This window comes from Protomyctophum parallelum (assembly GCF_964188405.1).
Source record: "Protomyctophum parallelum genome assembly, chromosome: 22".
Taxonomy (NCBI): Eukaryota; Metazoa; Chordata; class Actinopteri; order Myctophiformes; family Myctophidae; genus Protomyctophum; species Protomyctophum parallelum.
Genome location: NC_139714.1, coordinates 12,186,961 through 12,201,312, shown reverse-complemented (window position 1 = coordinate 12,201,312; position 14,352 = coordinate 12,186,961). Strand labels below are relative to the sequence as shown.

The window sequence follows — 14,352 nt, the reverse complement described above, 5'->3', positions numbered from 1 at the left end:
GATTGGCAGAAACCCACCGTAAACCTGGAACTGCAGACCCTGTGCACGTTCCATTCCTGAGGTATAATTCCGGCCGATGCCATTTTTTTTACATTGATCTTCGTCGCAAGACTCGTGACCTTGACCTTTGCGACCCAAAGTTTGAACCACTGGGAACTCTAGCGTCCCTATTGTAGGGTGAGCGTTAGATGACCAAGTGTAGAGGGCATGGTTAGTCATTTGTTTGGGGCAGCCGGCCAATCCATTCCCATGACGTTTAATGTAGATCCATCTGTCCAGTATCTTGCTAAGCAGAACACACAACAATCCCTGCCACACTCAATGGTGCTAGAATTTAAAGCACTATTCTATAATTCCAGCTAAATGTGTTCCACATCAACTATATCCGATACACCAGTGGTTTTCAACAATTCAACCCTTTTCATATCAAGGCCCATTATTTATTAATAATGCATGTTTAACAATTTTACTCTCGAGCGAAAAATTAAACCTTTAAAGACATACAAGGGTCGATTAGGTTACCAAATCTCCATTTAGCTGGGGACAACCTGGAACCCCTTCAAGGAGAACCACTGCAATACACCAAGGAACATTAGTTTATTTAAATTCTATTCAGGCAGGTTGGCATTTTAAAACATAATAGAACTTCTTTCCACATTGCCATTGTAACATGAAATAGTAGGGTAAACACAGCAGTTATCAATTATACAGAGTATGCCTGTGTTTACTTTACTATTTCACGACAATATGGACGCTGTGGAAACGGTTTATTTAGCGGCATTGGCAAATTGTTGAAGCTGCTCCATGAGTCTGACGAGTGATGGAAGTACTCACATGTTTTACTTACCGGTAAGTAAAAGTATCAATACCCTATTCAATAGGGTATTCAAATTTGAAGTCACAGTACAAAAGTATGGGCATCAAAATATACTTAAAAGTACTCATTATGCAGAAAGTCCCATATTTCACAAGAAAGTAGCCAAAGTATTGAAGTGGTTTTGAAATAAATTAATATAATCTACATAAAGTAAACTAGTAACTAAAGTTTTCATAGAATTGTAGTGAGTAAACGTACAATATTTGCTATGACATGTAGTGGAGTAGAGAGAGGTAAAAGTATAGATATCAATTGGAAATACTCCAGGAAAGTAAAAGGACCAACATTGTACTTAAGAAGTACAGTACCCTTGAGTAAATGTGTAGTTCCTTTCCACAACTGCCTGCTAGTGAGGAGGATCATGGCATGGGACATCGAGATAGAAGGGCCACATCTGTTGTGGAACAGAAAACAGGGACTTAGTCGGCCTTCATATGATATGAAAAACTATTTACAGTCAGAAACACTAACTACTAGGCAACAGAAAAACATAAAGCTTGTATGGGTGCATGCTTTGCCTAGTAAATACACTTACTCATACTGACTGACTCCCTCACCATCATATAAACATTAACATATGTAAACACAGCCAAACATCAACACATGTGCACCCCCCCCCCCCCCCAGCACCACACTGCACTTCTCCAGCCATAAAATGTCATGACCATTTATGTGCACGCTGTCAAAACATCCACCCCTGGCAATACAACGCAGCTCGATCTGCTAACCACCCGTAGAGGTCATCCTTGTGTCGCATGTTCACGTTACTTGTTGTGGAGAATAATTGTTATAGTCTTGGTTGGTCGTCATAAGACGGCCTCGTGGTGAAATAGTTGAGTCAGTATTTGTGACCACGAGCAACTCCCTAAAGGCCTATTCATACTCCAGCTTTAGGTGATAAGGTGACCACTGAAACGGCTGTTAGTAAAAACAGAGAGATGTGTTTGGGTGAGCAGTGAGTTGCTTTTTTATGAATAGTCTTATAAATAACTAATACAAAGCACAGATTTGCAACTCCATACTTATCACCGCGGCGTGACCTTATCACCTAAAAGTGGAGTAGGCTATGAACAGGCCTTAAGCAGGAGACTAAAGAATGGGACGTCACTCGCAACATACTGAAACCACTTTGTGGACTCAAGATGATTTAATTTGTACAGGCAAGTGCACACACCAATATTAATGAGGTGCCAAAGGCCTAAGGCGATGAAACACAAAAAAAGAAAAAGGCTGCACTCTCAGCCACGATGTTGAAAGTTTATTAACAGAAACCAACGTTTCGACCTGTAAGGTCTTCTTCAGGGAATGTTTAATTTGTATATCCTTGGGCATTGTAGCAGTAGCACCTTCACTTTGCATAACAGCTCCATCACCAAAAGTAGAGAGGCGCGGTTCACATAATAGCTCATGTTCTGCACCCAGATTGGAACGCAGGAGGGTACCAGTAACCAGGCATTATGTGGTCAGGACTCAGCAGTCAGCAGCACACCAACCGGCATGTCCAGCTGTCACCATTTATGTTCCGAGTCATCTGTTCCCATCGATTATGATCCTGAAGCAAACCTCTGTAGGCACTCTACTTAACATTTACACGTTTAGAAGCGGAAATAAGTAGCCAAATCCCCATTCCCCAGCGAAACTCTGAAAATAAGTAGAATGAGGTTAGCAAAGAAACATTTCATTTTGATGCCCTTCTTTATTTCATTAATATTTCAGCAGCTTTGACAGACAATGCATCTTATTACCATTTTTTTATTTTATTATTTTACTCCACAGGTTTTAATGGGGTGGAGATTCCCACATAGGAGGCGGCGGGGCCGTGTGATGAGAGTCTCAGAGGCAAAACAAAGATGGAAAAAAAAAAGAAAGAAAAAAAAACAGATCCCAAAAATAATCTTCACATACAATCAAAAGTGTTCAAAATCCATCCTCTGCCATTTCAAGTGTCGTTGCTGTAGTTGTGCAGAGAACAGAGTTGTGTTCCACTTATTTAATCCACTCAAGCCCCGTCATATGATGGGTGTCACTCAACAACAATGTTAATAGCCGATGTACAAGCTCACAACGCGACACGTTCTGAGCTTGTACATCAACTTAAGTGAACTGGGACCGGACGAAGTGAGCATCGAGTTAAAGTCGGGACTTTGACGGTCACGTACAGATCATGATAGACAATGGGTTGATAAATAAGACTGGCCTTCCATACAGTCGTCGTGTAATAAAGAGCCACGTCGAGGAACACAAAATCAGTTTTGTTCTATTTTTTACGGGACAGTAGAAAGTGCTCTCTACATGCACGGGACAGCAGCAGATATGGGCAACACTTTGTCTGTGGGAAAAAAAACTACACGTGAAACGTTATGCAAATTTAGAAATTTACATAAAAGCACACGCACGCACACACATGATGACTATATACAGTATAGCCAGGCAGCCTAAATGAGCCCATATTAAGCCTGATTCAGACTTGGTCGCACGACAGCTCCACACACTGTCGCGGTGTGAGCTTGTGGGTTCGGCTATTTCCAGTCGTGCGACAGAGCATAAATTGGGCTTTACTCTACCACGTGTTTTTAGGAGAGTAGAAAGCACAGGTAGGATAATATGCTTCAAACGTATTGGATAATGGGCTACCTTCCCTCTAATCCAGGGGTCTTCAACCTTTTTCATGCCAAGGAACCCCTAAGCGAGAGAGATGAAGCAGGGACGACCCCCCCCCCCCCCCCCTCACTACATAGATAGCTTTGTAGACTTGTTCGGCAGCACTGTGAGTCATATTTGTGTGTATTTTAGAACATTGAACCACCTAAATCTGCTTTTTCTTTCACACACCAAACCTCTTAAAAAAGTAGCAGATCTACAAGCTCACTAGTACAGTATGCACCTTGTGAGCTTGTAGAACTGCTATTTTTGGCTAAAGTTCTCCTCAGAATAGGGACGCGTCATGCTAGGGTTCTAGTGGTTAATGTATAAAAGATATATCCTATCACGCAAAGATTTGACTGTAGTAACTTTGAGGAGCCCTGTTGAAGACCCCTGCTCTAATTACTGGCTAATTGACAATCAAATGTCTTCAACCAGTGGTCCGGGGACCACCAGTGGTCCTTGCGGGGATTCCAAGTGGTCCCCAGCTAAATGAAGCAGAGTTGGTAACAAAACTGACCCTTATAGATCTTTAACTCTTGAGAGCGTAAAACGAAATGAAAATAAGTTAAATTATTGTTAATGCAGATGGACTTAATTTACAAGAAGTCTACACAACTATATAATGTAGAATAATTGTTATTTTGATCAACATTTGCCTGTTATCTCTCCTTATGGTACCCAATCAATATAGCATGGAATTGTGGACCAAAACCACAAAAGAATATTCGTACGTTTACGGTTTGCGATGCTAAATCTCATCCGATGGTTTTCCGTGGCTCAAATGCCAAATAAATAATGGGCTTGATATGAAAAGGGTCGAAAGCCACTGGTCTAGATTTTTGTTAGTTGCAGGACTGGAGGGCGAGTTTGTACGGCGGGGTGATACGGATGGTACCGGGGGTGATATGGATGGATGATGCCCGGGCCAGGTTTTCAAGGTGCTGCACACTAAAGCTATATTTACACGTAGAAAAATAGGAAACGAAAGTCTGTGCAACTGGACTTCTGGGAGCATCAAGCAGCGAAACGGAATGTGACTCACTGCGTATGAGTTCATGTATTCACTGTAATGAAATGCTTGTTCTGGCTGCAGACACGCGCACACACACACACACACACACACACACACACACACACACAATGAGGTTTCTGTAGAAAAGAACAACTCTTTGCGTACGCGTGTTCACATTCTTATACACACAGGGCTACGGTACACTCTCTGAGCAACTAGATTTTTGTCATTTCCGCCCTCCCCGATACGAAAGCGTTAAATTACATTACGTTACATTATTACAGTGCAGTGCAAAATAAGTCATTCTGTTTAGTTTTTCTTTGAAGACATTCCTCTGAAGATATGACATTCAATGTTCTTTCCGCACCTGTGTGTGGGACTTTAAGGATCACGAGAGGAAAGGGACTAAAGGGTGAATCATTTATTTGCATCTTTTAAATTTAAAACATAGGCGACGACAAAACGGCCGTGGGAGATGAAGGGGGCGGGGCGCTGACCTCCAACCTGTGTTTTTGCCACAGACACGGCTCCCGAAACATCGTCCATCATCGGCCGTACCGTTTTCACTCCTCTCCCTCCCCACGCCTCCTCTCTGCCCTCGTTTCCTTTTGTCCGTCCGAGGTTGGCGGAGGAGAGAGTGAGGCCATATAGCGTCCACGCTCTGAAAAAAAAAACAAAAAAAACGAGACAAACTGAAAAAACACACAAAACAATCACACACGAGTCTGCATTGCTTTGCGCAGGGAGGGAGGGAGGGGGGGGGGGTGTGACTATGTTAAAAGTCTCAAAGTGGTGTGCTGGCGTACAAATCAAGGTGTCGAACTGGGCTGTCCAAAACGTTGTTTCACCGACAACTTGCTTGTTGATGTCGCCTTGGATGAAAAAAAATATATATAATAATCCACACAACAAAAACAGCGTAAAGCTGCCCCCCGGTGGTGGCGATGTGTCAGGACGCCTGTGGACAGAGAAGCCAGGCCTAGCTGGTGTTGATCTTGAGAGTCTTCATGCGGTGCAGAAGGGAGTCCTTCTCCATCTGAGCCTCCGCCAGCGCCATCTTGGCTCTGGACAGCTCCACTTTCAGACACTCGTTCTCCTCTATCAGCATCTGAACAAACAAATGGAAAAAGTCAGAGGTGTCAGTGGAAAATACTTTAACCTGTGTGTGTGTGTGTGTGTGTGTGTGTGCGCATGCGTGTGTACTTCTACTGCGTATTACAGCACACACAGTAGAATTTGAGATTGTACACCAGCAATATTTGGCTTTAGGCTTACCCCATTAAAACCGGGAAAGCATCTGTGTCATTTTAGTGTGTGTCAGCCGTCATATGGCGGAGACGCTGTTACTTACACCCATAGAGTACTGAGTGACATGTCTATTGAAACACATTCTATGATTTTGCAGATGTAACTCTAATGCACCTATAATATTTGTGTCCTTTGTGTGTGTGTATATATATATATATATATATATATATATATATAAATACTAATTATTCTTTTTTTTTAATTCTTAGGATTTAGAACATTGGTCAATGCAGTAGATCTAACAAATGCATATCATTTTGGGGGTCTCTTGTTGTGTTATGATGGGTGTGTGTGCACTGAGCTGCGCGTCAAAACATTTGGGGGTCAAATGTATATCATTTTGGGGGTCTCGTGTTGTGTTATGATGTGTGTGTGTGTGTGTGTGTGTGTGTGTGTGTTCACCTTCTCTTTGCCGGACACGGCGGGGAGGAAGGGCAGGGGTTGCGTCTGCGTGGCCTTGGGGGCGGTGCAGACCGCGGCCTCGGGGGCGGGGCTTAGATAGGTGTCAATCAGCGGGCCGTCCGTCCGCGTCTTGTTCAGAGAGTTACTCGTCATCGTCGTCTGGGTTCTGTTCTCTTCTGCCGCCGGGCCGTTCTCCACTGTAGTGAAATGTGTTTCATAAAAAAACAAGAATCAATAAATGATAATAATAATAAACATTTTAATAATCATGAAAATAGCAGATCCGCAAAGCGGCGTGTTGTGAGCTTGCAGATTTTCACTAGTTTGGGTCCCGGGCAAACGTCTAATATAATTTGTCTTTTGGGTCTTGAGCTAAAATAATTGGGAAGCACCGTTTTAGAGCAGCTAGAAGAGCTGTCTGAAGCGCATTTTCAAGTTCTGGTGGCCAAACAAAATGAGAAAGTGAAGAACTCTGGAGGAAAGGGAGCGTGGAGAAACAGGTCCTAAGGGATGGACTGGCCACACCCTGAGGAAACCGGCAGCTGGTACAACGTACCAGGCACCGACTTGGAACCCCCCAGGGGAAGTAGAAGAGAGGGCGGCCTATTAGAACACCTGGAGGCGGGACACCGAGGCGGAGCTGAAGAGACAGGGACTCAGCTGGGGAGAGGCGGAGAGGACAGCCCCAAAACCGCATTGGATGGAGAAGATGGTCGTCGATGGCCTCTGCTCCACTGGGAGTGACGGGGCTAAGTAAGTAAGTGCTGTTTGATATCATCACTGTTGAGCTTGTATATCATTTGTCTCTAGTAGCCAATTATGCTGTTGCTCAGTTAACTCGTTGTGAACACATTCCTGTGTTGTCACTGCAGCTGTACCCTACTGGCTCATTATTATATCGATAAACAGGAAGTGAAAGTACACTGCAGTCGGTTCCATTGATCGACACTCAACACAATCAATTGATTTGATTTCTCTGACCCCGTGACCTTTCCTCTAGCACCAACCATGAGGCCAAGCGTTCAAATGAGAAACCCGGGAGATTGTAATGCCTTGGTGGAGGTCTGCGGTCCACTGTTATTCCTGTTGTTATAATATTAACCCATTCTGACCTGAGATCAGATTCTAAAAATGTCTATTACATCCTGACAGTTTCATTATTAACCCATTCTGACCTGAGATCAGATTCTAAAAGTGTCTTCGATTTTTCAAAAATAGCAGACCTACAAGCTCGTATCGCGCCACTCGGTGGCGCGATATGAGCTTGTAGATCTGCTATTTTTCAATAGCTAAAGCATAACATGATGCCAACACTAAAATGGGTGCCCGGTCAGAATGGGTTAATAATAATCATTTTATTCATAATGCACTTTACTTTCGTGAGAATCTCAAAGTGCTACAATGAGCAAGTGCATAAATTAAAAACAGAAGAAACATCACACCATTAAAACATAAAAAAACATCTAGGAAACGTGAACAAAACATTTAAAACATGAGGTCATAGCTATAAACATGCTTTGTTAAAAAGGAAAGTCTTTAGTCCTCTCTTAACCCATTTAGACCCGAGGACGATTCTACAAATGCCTTTTCTGAAAAACCCCATGTTTCTATCACAGTGGTTCTCAAACATGTTCATGTCAAGGACCGCCAGAATGATCTGTATTTGTGCGTGCGTGCATCACCTCCTATAGAGAAGGACCCGTCGTCTCGTCGGTGAATGACCAGACTGTCCACGTGCACGGTGACGGGGGAGGGCTCTGGGTCCGACGGGTTGTCACGTGGTCCGTCATCCTGTGGGAGGAGGCAGGGGTGAGCTGGTTGGTAGGGCAGTCGGGGGCGCCGCCCTGGCAGTTTGACGGTACACGCAAGCCCCGCACATCAGCCATACGCAGTTGTCACACCCCGCTAACCTCGCTGGTAAGAACCTGCTGATCGACGCCGAGTGTCACAGCTTGAAATAACAGGTATGGCCGACATATGGTGACGGCCCATTGTGTCGATCTACTAAACTCCTACTCTAGGTGTCTGAAGAGTTGGAGAACAGTGGCTGATGGATTCATGAACTCATTCAATTACAGAGGTGACGTTTGCAAGGTAGAAGCATAATATAACAAGAAAGTTTCCCCCATAAGATAAGACTCTATAAGATGACTCCCATTTTTCAAGACTCATTTGTCTTAATACATTCAGGCCATTAGGTACATTTATTACATTTATATACATAAGTAGGCATATATTAAAGAGCTTATTTAAATGAATGATCACTCCAACAGGTGCGCACGTGCGTGCGACATAGCCCCACTAGTTAAAAAAATCTACAGCACATACCTGGGAGGTGGTACACGTTGAATTAGTGTGTTTAACTGGGTTCTTTTTTCTTGCCAATTACCGATTTCCCCTCGTGTTCTAGTCCACTGGTTCTCAGCATCGGGTCCTCCGGGGACCAGACCTTCCCCCAGTGTGTAAGTATGTATGCAGTGTGTGTGTGTGTGTGTGTGTGTGTGTGTGTGTGTGTGTGTGTGTGTGTGTGTGTGTGTGTGTGTGTGTGTGTGTGTGTGTGTGTGTGTGTGTGTGCGAGCGTGTGTGGCTGTTTAGCATATATTTAGGCAAGTCTATGTATACAATTTACAGTGAAGGCATTTAGCAGACTCTTATCCAGAGACTTACGCACAAGATAAGAATACGTCAGAAAGAACATGAATCCTCAAACGTACATACAGGCTCAACGGTCATAGTAAATATATATAGTGCCAAGAAAAGCAATGGGCTCTATGCATACACGCCACTTCCCTACTTCCTCGTGTTAACGATGATACTAATGAAGGCTCTGTTCCATTCTGGTCAAACAGAGTCATCGTGCCGTTATTGTGCGTGTTGGCTTACTGGAAACACTCTGCCACCAGTGCGTCCAAATGTCTTTGACACCGTACGGGTACATTTGGTTCCATGTGTTGTGTACACTCTCAGAGTTATGGGGGTCCAATTTAAACGTTTGAAAACCAATGTACACTAAATGGAACAGAGCCTTAACACATGTGAAGGACGTAGGGAAGGGGCCCGGGAGTAGGAAGAGTAATTCTGTGTGCATAGAGTCCATTTAGTGCTGCAAAGTAAACATCGAACCTAGCAGACGTTTGAACCTGTGATAGGCCACCCAGTTTGATATGCATAGGCCATGCAATGGGCTCTATGCATACACGCCATTTTGGCGATGATACTAATGAAGGCTCTGTTCCATTCTGGTCAAACAGAGTCAGAGTCAGGGTGCTGCTATTTTTCGTGTCAGCTCACTGGAAACACTCTGCTACACCAGTGGGTCTCAATGTGATCTGGGTGGGTTCCAAATGGCCCCGGCCGTACGGGTCTGTAACTCTGAGTGTACAAATGGAAGCAAATGGTTGAGAACTACTGCACACTAAATAAAACAGGAGCCTTAATTAGTATCATCGCTAACACCTACATTTTAGGAAGTAGTGAAGCGGCCCGGATGTAGGAAGAGTAATTCTGTGTGTGTAGAGGCCATTTGGGCTTCTCTCGAAACAACATCCTTTTTATACTAAGCTGTTGTTAGTAGAGCGCCGTTTGTCGAACCTTCATGTCCAGGTGCGTGTGTGCGCCTGTGTGTGTGTGTGTGTGTGTGTGTGCGTGTTGTTTTGACAGCAAATTCAGATTTTAGTTTTAGTCATAGTCTCTTGAATAGTTTATTTCGTTTTTGCCACGTTTTAGTCACCTGAAATGTTTTACTGTTAGTGAATGTTTTAGTTAGTGTTTAGTCTGGTTTTAGTCGAGTAAATATCATAAGATTTTAGTTGACAAAATCTACAGTTGATTTAGTCGACTGAAATGTATTTTGGTGGGCCTTAATACCGTCAAAATGAGAAAATGGTGACGCTAGCCATGGGCCTACCTTCAGGTCCAGGTGCGTGTCCATGACGCTGATCTCCATGGGCAGCACCTGCGGTGGGGCGTCGTCCTCCTCCAGGAAGGCGGCCATGTTGCGCATGGTGGACATCAGAAGGCTGGCGCGGTAGCCGTGCAGCCGCAGGCGCAGGAAGCCGTTCTGCTCCGCCAGCGGGGAGTGGGCGGCGGCACACGGCCCGCTCTCCAGGCGGGCCTGGACCTCCGGGCGCCGTCGACCTCCGGGGGCGGCGGGGTCACCGGACGCGGCGGCTGCCGAATCCCCACCACCGGCTGGACAGCGAGACGAGGACAAAGGTTATTAGAGTTAACGAAAAATAATAATCATTATTATTATATAAAACAAAATATGGAGTGCCGTGATTTTTTTTCACCCGTGAACCATGATCTTCAGGTAGTATGATTAAAAAGTTTAAGTGTACAGAAAGTCTTAAAATGATGTTTTATGTGGCCACACCCACCAGTTCATTAAGTATACCTGGTATTCAGGTGGGTGGTGATCCACCTGAACTGAAGCCGCACCCACAGCTGTGTGTTGTATGTTAAAGGGGGAGGGGTTAGGGGAGGGGATGATATTGTGATGTCACTGTGGTACAACGTGGTGTATTTCGATTGGGCCTTTTGACTCCAAGGCTTTCAGTTTTCGGGAAGAAACCAAAAATACACAGGGAAGACATATTTGAATATTCTAACCATACCTGGGGGTCTATTAGAGTAATGTTAACTCCATAGACGCATACAAAACTGAGTACTAAAATAAAAGTACTAAAATCACGGCACTCCATCTTTAACTGAATTAAATAAAAACTACAAGGAAGAAAATAAATGAACCATAACTAACTGAAACTGTATTGTGTGTTTACAAAACTAACTAAAACCAATTGAAATTATAGACAAAGAAAAGACCCTTAGTTTTCGTTTCTCTCGTTGATTGTCAAACAGTAACTGAATATATATATATACACTGTATAATATATATATAGAAAATATATATATAGAATTTATTTTAATGGTATCTTTTGTTCACAATACTTACTCGCGAATAAAAACTAGCAAACCCCACTAACCCTACTAAGAACAAATTCAGACTAACTGAATTAGAATAAAAAAGAAAAGTCAAGTAAAACTAAACTATGATGAAAAATCCCAAACCAATTATAACCTTGACGAGTTAAGGGGAGAGAGAGAACGAGAGAGAGTACGGGGAGAGAGAGAACGAGAGGTTAGAATAACGGAGGGAGATTAAACAAGGAGAGAGACAGGGTAGTCATTTACATACAAGAGTGGAGTCGGTGATGAGATGAGATGAGAGAGAGAGAGAGAGAGAGAGAGAGAGAGAGAGAGAGACGATGGACAGATGGACGAGAGGACACAGAGGGACATGCAGAGAGGACAGAGGTATTAGAGAGAGATGGAGAGAGGGAGGAAGATGAAGGGTGAGAGGGAGAGAGAAAACGGCGTGCACGAGCGGTGGATAAAGTACTCGCATGTTTTACTAATCTCAGGTCAAAATGGGTTAAGTAAAAGTACCAATACGGCAACATAGAAGTACTCTGTCCTGCGACGTGTTGTGACCTTGTACATGTATAGGGCTTTAGTGGCTGGCTAATGTACAATGTAATGTATGTTTTGTAATGTAATAATAATAATCAAAATCTACAAAATAACTAGTAACTAAATCTTTCAAAGAAAACGTAGTGGAGTAGAAGCAAAAGTAAAGTGCAAATACCTCAAATTTGTACTTATAAGTACAGTACTTAAGTAAATACTAGTAAGTACTTAGTTACTTTACACCACTGGGCAGAGAGAGAGAGAGAGGTAAGTCTCCTTATAGAGTCACCTACACACAGAACACTCACACTGCCTTCCATTCTGACTCCACATCCTCTACTAAGTTCTCTCTCTCTCTCTGTGTGTGTGTGTGTGTGTGTGTGTGTGTGTGTGTGTGTGTGTGTGTGTGTGTGTGTGTGTGTGTGTGTGTGTGTGTGTGTGTGTGTGTGTGTGTGAGAAATACAAGGTGGGTGATACAAGGTGGTAAAATACAAGGTGGGTGATGCTTCAATGAAGCAAATGCTGTTACAAAATGACAGCACTCTCTGTCCTGCATGGATGAGAGAGAGAGAGAGAGAGAGAGAGGAATGACAGACAGGCTGAAAATCATCAGCCAAGGACTGAGGCACTGTGATAAGACCAGAGAGAGAGAGAGAGAGAGAGAGAGGTAAGGTAGCGAGGGGGGAAACAGATGGGATTAAGGGAAAGCTGAGAAAAAGAGCTTCAGGGGATGATGAAAGAAGCAGAGTGAGAGGGAGGGAGGGAGAGAGATGGGGATGGGGGGGGGGGGGGGGGGGGGGGGGGGAGAGAGAGAGAGAGAGAGAGAGAGAGAGAGAGATGGGGGGAGAGAGGCAGGCTGCCTGAACCAGTGGAGTGAGACTGCAAAGTCTGCTGCAGTGGAGAGAGGAGGATGAAGAGGACGAGGGGGAGATGGAGGGAGGGAGGGACACTGGAGAGGAAGGTGAGAAGACGGAGAGAGGAAGACACACAGGCTGAAGAGAAATGGAGGAGAGGAGGAGAGGAGAGGAGAGGATTTCACAGAATTGAGGGGGGTCGGGGGTTCCCTCTCAAAGGGAAAATGGAGAGGGAGAGAGACAGGGGAATGATTAACATAATATGAATGGCAGAAAGAAAGCAGCACGTGATTGCAACACACAATAGTACGGTTTAATTGGATGGGAACGAATGCACAGGTGCAGTGGTGCACAAACTCTTGTGCACGCACGCAAGTCTCTGGGCTTATAATGTTTCAAAAAGACATTACTGTCATAATTACATACTCGCTCTATAAGTGCTGGTTCTGTTAGATGACGTTAACACTCTCTCTCTCTCACACACACACACACACACACCTTTGGTGGGTGCAATGCAACATGTATCTGCAATGCGTGCAGCCGACAGAAGGCCAACTGTATTATGGAGAAATACACATGAACTCACTGGAACCCTAACGCACAAAGGATTTCCTTAATGGAGGCATTCATCAGACACTCTTATCTCACAAAGATCAGGGTTAAATGCCCTTGCACACAGAGCAGCACTGCTGGCTTCAAATGAAAACGAATGTATTTCATCTATTTATGATTTGTCAGACTCTGTGTGCAAAGGCCCTTATGGAGCGGTGGTTCTCAACCTGTTCTGCATCAGGGCGGCCCACTTTAAAAGAGCATCTCAAAGGCACTGGGGGCCCACGCTCCGTCCGTCCGGAAGGATCACTTAACACGGCAGACCTTCAGCCGTCGTGGTAAGGAGGCCCTAAGCACACAGATGATTCCAGACGCGACCAAACCGCTTTAGCGTTCGTCGCAGGCGTCTGATACCGTACGTCCCGTTGGACGTCGGCACATGTCGTTGCATTGCATCCCAAGTGATTCAATTCAAAGAAGCTTTATTGGCATGAGAAAACGCTAGTTTCCATACAAGTTTATCCATCCGCGTGCGTGTGCGTGTCACACTAGCTAGATTGCTGTGGAAACAGATATCTGTTGCAGCTCGGTGCTTGGGTGTGATATGTCCAGTTAAAGCACCGTCCTGTTGCAAGGAGTTGCATGACGAATCATTGGTGTGGTTTGTTTGGGCCTTAAGCGGTCAGACGGGTGGGCCACGTGCCTCCTCACAGATTTAAAGAACAAAATACCATGCCATTTGTTTTTACAGCAACTATACTTTAGTTTGTTTTAAATATATATTTATCATTAGAATCTTGTGTTTTTCAAACATTTGGGGGCCCGCTTGCAATACCTTCACGGCCCACTAGGGTGAGAACCACTGCCCAGTTAGAGACTAGAGAGTCAACAAACGACACACACTTAAATAGAGTACCAGGAAAAACAATTAACCACTTCAACTCTCAATACTTTGTTGACGGGGTAACCTGGTTTGCGGCCTGCTTCGCTGCGTTCCCTGATTCGTTCTGTCACTTTGTCGCTACTCAGTCTGGCCAGCCTCCTGTATTTCATAGCGTCACCTGTTACGCCTACACCTGATACGTCAGCCAGCGCCACTCTGTCCATGCTTTTCTCACTGTCGGAAACATTAGCACCAGTTCGAGACTAAAGAGTAAAACCTTAGATGGTAAAAAGTAGGGGTGTCCCGCGATACACTTTTTTCGTTCCCGATACCACCATTTCTGTGTTAG

General features: G+C 44.3%; 1 protein-coding gene across 1 annotated transcript in view; it reads right to left on the bottom strand.

Annotated features, from left to right (window-relative positions):
* Positions 1 to 2,553: 2,553 nt before the first annotated feature.
* Positions 2,554 to 14,352, bottom strand: part of bltp3b (bridge-like lipid transfer protein family member 3B) — a 64,783-nt gene continuing 52,984 nt past the window's right edge. The window contains exons 21-24 of the mRNA XM_083758058.1: positions 10,153 to 10,436; positions 7,928 to 8,036; positions 6,246 to 6,442; positions 2,554 to 5,643 (exon numbers count right to left, since the gene is read on the bottom strand). Of these exons, the coding sequence (XP_083614184.1) occupies positions 5,515 to 5,643; positions 6,246 to 6,442; positions 7,928 to 8,036; positions 10,153 to 10,436 (719 nt within the window). The 3' untranslated portion in view covers positions 2,554 to 5,514. The remainder of the gene's footprint in view (positions 5,644 to 6,245; positions 6,443 to 7,927; positions 8,037 to 10,152; positions 10,437 to 14,352) is intronic.